The sequence below is a fragment of the Rutidosis leptorrhynchoides genome, chromosome 6 (genome assembly GCF_046630445.1).
Source record: "Rutidosis leptorrhynchoides isolate AG116_Rl617_1_P2 chromosome 6, CSIRO_AGI_Rlap_v1, whole genome shotgun sequence".
In the NCBI taxonomy this organism is placed as follows: domain Eukaryota; kingdom Viridiplantae; phylum Streptophyta; class Magnoliopsida; order Asterales; family Asteraceae; genus Rutidosis; species Rutidosis leptorrhynchoides.
This window is the reverse complement of record NC_092338.1, coordinates 78642706-78650986: the sequence shown is the minus strand read 5'-3', so window position 1 is coordinate 78650986 and position 8281 is coordinate 78642706. Positions and strand designations below refer to the sequence as shown.

The 8281-nt window shown below is 38.0% G+C and overlaps 1 protein-coding gene and 1 pseudogene across 1 annotated transcript; both read left to right on the top strand.

The window, feature by feature from the left end:
- The first annotated feature begins 1110 nt into the window (after nucleotides 1–1110).
- Nucleotides 1111–2781, top strand: LOC139853794 (heat shock cognate 70 kDa protein-like; annotated as a pseudogene).
- A 2999-nt stretch (nucleotides 2782–5780) lies between these two features.
- Nucleotides 5781–8038, top strand: LOC139853793 (uncharacterized). Its single transcript, XM_071843149.1, has one exon. The coding sequence runs from the start codon at nucleotides 5781–5783 to the stop codon at nucleotides 7311–7313; it is 1533 nt and encodes a 510-aa protein (XP_071699250.1). The 3' UTR covers nucleotides 7314–8038.
- The last annotated feature ends 243 nt before the right edge of the window (nucleotides 8039–8281 follow it).

Sequence of the window (8281 nt, the reverse complement as noted above, 5' to 3'; positions counted from 1 at the left end):
AGTCTTGTTTTCTAGGATCGAGTTTGTCCCTTTTTTTCTCATTGTATGTATGATGAAAGGTCTTATGTTATAAAGTAGTAGTTATTTTTTGAAGAAAAAAGAAGAAAGAGAAGTGTCTTATACAACGATTCAAACGATGTCAAGAACACACATACCAGACGTAACTCGCACATTTTTGTTAACCAAAAATCATTAAACACTTTTACACATACGAAAAACTAACTACAAGTTCACTCAATACTGCATAAACCTATCATCAATTATCAATGAGTTAGAAAGTAAAACAATCAGACTTGTAAAAAATCATATATTAAACACAATATATACCTAAACTATGAGAATGTTGACAGGAAAAGCTCATGTTCTTGCATCAATTCATCAAATCTATGAAAGTTTTGTACTTAAATTTCATATCTTCTTTCGATTTAATACAATACGGAGTATAATATATATGCCAATGCCAATGCCAAACAAATTGCTTTCTTGCAGAAGAGTTGACAAACTAAACACCATCAATACCTAAACTAATTCGAGTGCTAGTCATAAATAGCTTAATTGGTACAGTATGAACACTTAAACATACTTGAGATGCGATTAGCTACTGAAGTACGACTCAGCAGCACCGATAAGACGCGTAGGATTTCCAGTTATCACATTAAAAATGACACTAAGGATCAAAGTCGCCTGCTTCCTTGTATTGTTCTGTTTCTTCCTCAAGACAACTAGCTGAAGCATTTTTCGACATTGTTTGGAAATTGTTGTTTATAGTCTGAAAAGGATCACTTTTACCAGTAAAAACTCATATCACCAATTCTTAATGACTATTTCCCTCACACATAAAAGATGGTGATAATAACTCCCACATGAAGATCAAGAAACATAAGCCCACCTTCGACCAAAGATCTTTTATTGATTTAGCTAAGTTACATTGGTTCAACCAATGTAACTTGGCTTATTATTGATTCAGCAACATCAAAAAATATTACAACTTGGCCACCTAGTAATTGTTTCAACATAAATTCAGGTAATTATTTTCTTCCATTTCCACCAGATGTATGTATTCATTCTGTTTATCTTTATTTTTTTTCCTCAGCAGCAACGCATTTCAAGATGTCAGCAAGAGTAAAATCCACTGCAGTCGGTATTGATCTGGGAACCACATACTCGTGTGTTGCTGCTTGGTTTGATAAGCACAACCGTGTTGAGATCATTCCTAACGAACAGGGTAACAACACTACCCCATCATGTGTAGCTTCTAACGAAGCAGAACTTTTTGTTGGTGAGGCAGCAAAAAATCAAATGACTAGGAACGTTACTAACACGGTTTTTGGTAAGTCGTTATTTTATTCAAAACATACATATTTACAGTTATATATATTATCTAAGAAACCTCATACACATCCATTATATTATTTTTTCAGATGTTAAACGGTTAATCGGAAGCAGATTTAGTGATCCCACAACACAAAAGGACATAAAATCATGGCCTTTTAAGGTAATAAAAGGGTCTTCAGATAAGGCTATGATAGTTCTTGAACACAAAGGCATAAACAAGGAATTTTCACCTGAAGAAATTTCATCCATGATTCTGAAAAAGTTAAAAGTTGCTGCAGAAGCATATCTTGGAACAACAGTATCAGATGCAGTTATTACGGTGCCTGCATATTTTAATGACAACCAACGACAGGCAACAAAGGATGCTGGCATACTAGCTGGCCTCAACGTCTTGCGCTTAATCAATGAGCCTACAGCAGCTGCAATCGCTTATGGTCTTCACAAAAGTGGTGATGTAAACCACCCAACAGAAAAGAAAAAAAAAACGTGTTGATATTCGATTTGGGTGGGGGGACATTTGATGTGTCCATTCTAACAATATCTAAGGAAGGAACGATTAATGTTAAAACGGTGGGTGGTGACACACATTTGGGTGGAGAGGATTTTGACAAGGCTATGGTTAATCATTGTGTACAAGAATTTAATAAAATCCAAAAGAAAGATGTCAGTAAAAATGCAAGAGCAATGGGGAGGTTGAAAGTTGCTTGTGAGAAAGCAAAAAGGGATCTAGCCACAACATCTCAGACTTCAATTGATCTCGATTGCTTATATGAGGGGATTGACTTTTCAGTGAAAATTACACGGGCAAAATTTGAGGAATTAAATGTTGATTTATTTAAGAAGTGCATTGAGCATGCAGAAAATTGTTTAAGAGACGGTAATATGCACAAAAATAACGTCGATGACGTAGTGCTTGTTGGTGGCTCGACTAGGATTCCCAAGGTACAAGAAATGTTGATGTAGTTTTTTGATTGGAAACCACTTTATAAAAGCATTAATGCGGATGAAACCGTTGCTTTTGGTGCAGCAGTATTAGCTGCAAACTTAACCGGTAACGACAATAAAAATGTGTAGGATTTGGTACTTTTAGATGTTACTCCTCTGTCCCTTAGCATCAGAATTAACTTTGATGATCGTATGAGTGTCTTGATCCCAAGGAACACACCAATACCCACCGTGAAGCAGGGTGTTTATGAAACAGCTATCGAAAATCAAACAGCTATATTGATCGCTGTGTATCAGGGTGAGAGCAGCTACACCAAGGACAACATATTTCTTGATGAATTCACCCTCTATGGCCTGCCACCAGGCCGTCCACACGAACAGAAGGTAATGGTATGCTTTAATATGGATGTCAATGGTATTCTTTATGTATCCGCCGAGTCAACATCAACTGGTAACAAAAGAAGTATAACAATAGCTCGGAGTGGAAATATATCCGGATAACATAGAGAAGAGGCCAAGGAAGGTTGAGCTCTGACAGCCACGAGATTATACAAGCATGATACTAAAACAATGGGGTGGAGTAGTAGCTGAGAGATGATGGTAGGTGATGAATAAAAGACTGATATTAGAAAGATAGTGGGTGTGTGATTCTGTGTTTCTTTTCCTGTTTTCTTTTTCGAAAGTGTGTAATACGGTAGTTATTTTGTTTAGAGTGCTCGTTTATGTCGTAAGATAGCATGTGTTTAATTCTAAGGGGTAAGAGAGTTGATCATCTGTGATAAAACAAACTATTTAACAGTTAAAAGGGAAAAAAGTTAAAAGGCAATTTACCTAAGCAATTTACATGATACAAACACACTTGATAAGTAACAGAATGAACCATGAGAGAGTGGAATTCAAAAAACCCGTACTTACACAATTTACCTCATGGCTTCTTATTGTAAATAACACATACACATTTGTAAAAATGTTAAGGCATACACGAATCACATCCCTCTCTCTCACATCAATATGATCCCATTATTCTTCATTTTACCACTGAAACCAAACCCCAAGCCCAGTCTTTGAACTAATAAAGATAGCATAGTAGAAAACTTCAGACTAACTATCATCGCGCTTGAAGTCCACCCAAAAGAGTTCACCGGCTTCTCAGTAATGATACGCATAACCAGTGGCGATTCCAGGATCAATACTCAATGGGGTCCCAATTTTTTTTCCAGTACTACTTGTATTTGAATGCTATTTTATTTTAGTGGTTGTTTACCTTAAAAAATTACAAATTCTAAAAATATATGTGGTCCGAGTAGTTAAATTTAGTGGTGTTTCATACAATTTAAAGGAAAAACTATAAGTTCGTAAAATATATGGGGCCATGTACTTAAATTTAGTGGTGTTCTATACAATTTTCAGAGTATTTTCTACGTAAAATTTTTAAACTAGTGGTGTCCCGTGACCCCACGGGTCTCAAGCTAGATTCGCCCCTGCGCATAACGAATACCTCAATCCGTTAAACGTATCACACAAGTATACTACTTACGGCAGAACGAAGTTAGATGACCTTTGCGTAACGTCATCAAACTAGTCGTTCGTAAGACGAGAATTATCTTCCATGACCCGTCAACGGCCCTGGACGAAGGCCCGCCAACTGGCAGTAAGTACACGTAAGCCCGCCTATAGGCAGTGTGTGCAAATAAGACCAAGCATCCGTCAGTACGTACGCACGAGCCATCACCCGGCATTGTACGTACGTAAGCCTGTTAATAAGCAACGTGTACATTTCGGACCATCTTATGGCAATGTACATGTGTAAGCCCATCACCCGAAAATGTCTGTACACGTGTTAGTGCAAGGACACTGTCTGTCTGGTACAAGAACACTGGCACGTACAGATCCAGCTACATAACAGTGCGCACACATGACATACGTGTGCCACGTAAGCTCAACACAAACAATAAGACTTGGGCCCAACTCTCAATGTTGACCGACGCCTAACAAGGAATGACACGTTAGCATAACAAGGCCCAAGAATAGCATAAACCCTAATGTTTGCCAATAAATATGCTACTATTATTCCCCAAATCAACAAGTTGAAACAAGTCAAGTCACATCACTAATAATTAGCCTAGATACTTTCTCTCTCTAGAAGCATCCCCTCATCACTTGTTTATTAACTAAGCACTCGGTCCAAACCGAGTCGAGTTCGCTTGTAAATCGACTAGCTGTCCGCCACCCCATAGAGATCCTCATCTCCAACTGAGTTATTCACGGTATTCGGACCGGAGAGCAAACATCTTGTCACCCCAAATACACTCAAGATATCTTTGTACTTAGGCTTATTAACGGCAACCTACTCTATTAACGGTTGGCGAAAATATGTTTGATTATTCAGCGGGAAATTGTTCAAAATACACTTTTTTTTTAGGCTTCAAACAAAATACACTTTTTTTTAAAAAAAATTGTCTTTTTACACCATTCGGTAGACGGGATTCCGTCTACCACCTTTATCTGTCGTCTACTACCATTTTTACAAAGTAGTCGACGGTGAGATAAAGGTGGTAGACAGAATTCCCGTCTACTGGCAGGGTTAGTAGACAGCGAGAACAAAGCAGTAGACAGACATTTACAAAGTAGTCGACCGTCTACTGCCTTGTTGTTGCTGTCTACTGCCTTGTTGTTGATGTCTACTGCCTTGTTAGTGTCTACAAGGCAGTAGACAGCAACAATAAGGCAGTAGACAGCAACAACAAGGCAGTAGACGGTCGACTACTTTGTAAATTCTGTCTACCACCTTTATCTCACCGTCGACTACTTTGTAAAAATGGTAGTAGACGACAGATAAAGGTGGTACTGCCTTGTTGTTGCTGTCTACTGCCTTGTTGTTGCTGTCTACTGCCTTGTAGACACTAACAAGGCAGTAGACAGCAACAACAAGGCAGTAGACAGCAGCAACAAGGCAGTAGACGGTCGACTACTTTGTAAATGTCTGTCTACTGCTTTGTTCTCGCCGTCTACTAACCCTGCCAGTAGACGGGAATTCGTCTACCACCTTTATCTCACCGTCGACTACTTTGTAAAAATGGTAGTAGACAGCAACAACAAGGCAGTAGACAGCAACAACAAGGCAGTAGATGGTCGACTACTTTGTAAATGTCTGTCTACTGCTTTGTTCTCGCCGTCTACTAACCCTGCCAGTAGACGGGAATTCGTCTACCACCTTTATCTCACTGTCGACTACTTTGTAAAAATGGTAGTAGACGACAGATAAAGATGGTAGACGGAATAATGGTGTAAAAAGACAATTTAAAAAAAAAAGTGTATTTTGTTTGAAGCCTAAAAAAAAGTGTATTTTGATCAATTTCCGTTATTCAGCAAACGGTATTGGGCCTAGAGGCCCAAAGAAGGAGAAATAAGCATGAATTTACCCTTGAAAGTCTCCGGGTAACAAACTGGGGAAGAACATATATGAGTTGTGTTTCAAAGTTTCATTTCCAAAATCAAAAATGGCATCTCCCAAATTACGAAGATCATTATCAGAAATCCCATCTCAAATCCTTTCAACAATCTCTTCATTAACCTCTCTTCTTCAATCTCTAAACCCTAAACACCCAAATCACCCTCTTAATCCAAACCTTACAATCCTTAACCAATTTTCGCATCACTTAAACCCTCAATTTGTAATTAGAGTTTTAAAAACCCAACAAAACCCTTATCATGCCCTCTTCTTTTTCAATTGGGCTTCAAACCCTAACCCCAATCCCAACAATTATTCACACAATCATTTCACTTATATTGCCATTACTGACATCCTTATATCACGAAATTTATTCTCTTTAGCTACCGAATTGCTCGAATCTAACAACAAGTTGTCGGATTTCATGATGGGTAAGCTCATTAAAGCACACGGTGATCTCGGTCATATTCGTTGGGCACTTCATTTGTTTGATCGCGTTAGGGTGAGGTATTCGGGTCGGTGTTTGTTTTCATACAACGCGATTTTGGGTGTGTTGGTGAGATGTGATCGGGTTGATTTGGCAGAGAAGCTTTTTAATGAAATGATTGGGGACATGATTGTTAAGCCGGATGTTTCGACGTGTACTGTGATGATTAAAGGGTTGTGTAAAATGGGTGAGATTGAGAAAGCACGTAAGGTGTTTGATGAAATGTCTGAGAGACCAAATTTGCGAACTTTTAATACTATGATCAGTGGTTTGTGTAAAAAAGGTTTAATGAATGCAGCGTTGGAAATTGTTGAGACGATGAAAGGTAGTGATGATTGTTTGCCAGATACTGTGACTTACACGACTTTGATTGATGGGTTTTGTAAGATACGAGATTTAGAAAAGGCGAAAAGATGTTTTGATGAAATGGTGAGCAGAAATATTGATCCTAATGAGTTAACGTACAATGCTTTGATTGATGGTTTGTGTGTAAGTGGAGATGTTGATGATGCAAAAAGTATGATGATAAAGATGAGATTGAATTGTTTAAAGGATACGATTGTAACACATACGAGTTTATTGAAGGGGTACTGCATAGCTGGTAGATCAGATGAAGCATTTAAACATTTTAAAGACATGGTTGGTTGTGGAATGAAACCCGACTCAAAATCTTATGAGGTTATAGTAAATGAGTATTGTAAACTAAGTAGACCAAATGATGCTATTAATACTCTAAAAGAAATGACTAAGTTTGGTATACGCGCTTGCAGTTTTAACAAAATCTTGAATGTTTTTGTAGAATTAAAGCAACCCGATAGGGCTGTTGTTCTTATTAACCAAATGCGTCAAATGGGTTGCAGACCAAACTTCTTATCGTACAATGCTGTGATTTGTGGTCTTGTTAAAGCTAAAGGTAGAATGAAGGTAGTTGAAAAGCTTTTGATGGACATGGTAATGAATGGTTTTGATCCTGATGCTACTATGTATGGTTGTTTGGTAGAAGGATATCGGGATATTGGAAATGAAGAAATGGCGATGCGTGTTTCTCGAGAAATGATTGATAAGGGTTTTGTAGTGAATAGGGAGAGTTCCTAGGCTGTTTGATAAGGTCGTGTGCTTGGGGAAAGATGTTCAAGTGTACGAGACTTTTTGAAGAGATGATCTTGTGTTGTACTATGATTGATTTCGGCTACGTATTAAATGGTTTTAGATGACTAAATGGTTTTAGATGACGACGATAAGGAGGCAATGGTAGAACGAGTTGAAGTGGCTCGATTCGATTTTGCAAGAAATAAAACATGACGTCCTACATCGTGTTCGGTCCTCTGTCGGTGACTCCTAACTGCCGTTAAAAAAACATAACATGAATATATCCTTTCATATGTAAATTGGTCAAACTTTGCCACCTAATTTAGTCAAATCATCTATTTTACCCTGTTCAGATTTAACTCAACCTAGATAGTCTGTGGCAAGCAAAATCTAGCAAGGAAACCTTATCCTTTAGAGTATTAATGCATTTGTGGCAAGCATACACAATAGATCTCCATTTTAGGCCATCTCCAAAGGCTCAAAATGCATCTAGTATGTATGTATCTAAACGGGTAGATGGATAAGGTTTCTTTGTGTAGACTATTCGGGTAAGGTAGGGGTGTGCGTATGGCGAGAAAAATCTAGCAAATCTGAAGACCATAAGAAACCGTACCTATCCCAAATTAGGCCAAATATACAGTTTTTTGTCCCGTCACTAGTTCGTCAAATGTAGTTTAAGGTGTGTTGTAGCAAAATGTAGTTTTTTGTCCGGTCACTAGTTCGTCAAATATATGTGTTCGCATAACTCAAATAATTAAGTTTTGTCTTTGTGAGTTTGAGGTGTTGCTAGCCATACATTACACGCATATTTTCGTGAGTCACATTTTTTTATAATCTATGTCGATTCTCTTAGGCGTTACTATGAACCAGTAACATCAAACGGGGACAAAATTCCTCTCTCTCTCTCTCTCTCTCTCTCACACATTCATGGAGATTAGATATTATCGTTGTAGGGATCAAAATTAACTGAAACA

Bases quoted from the DNA above. Each gene is read 5' to 3' on its own strand.
- LOC139853793 (XM_071843149.1), top strand. From the start codon at position 5,781: ATGGCATCTCCCAAATTACGAAGATCATTATCAGAAATCCCATCTCAA.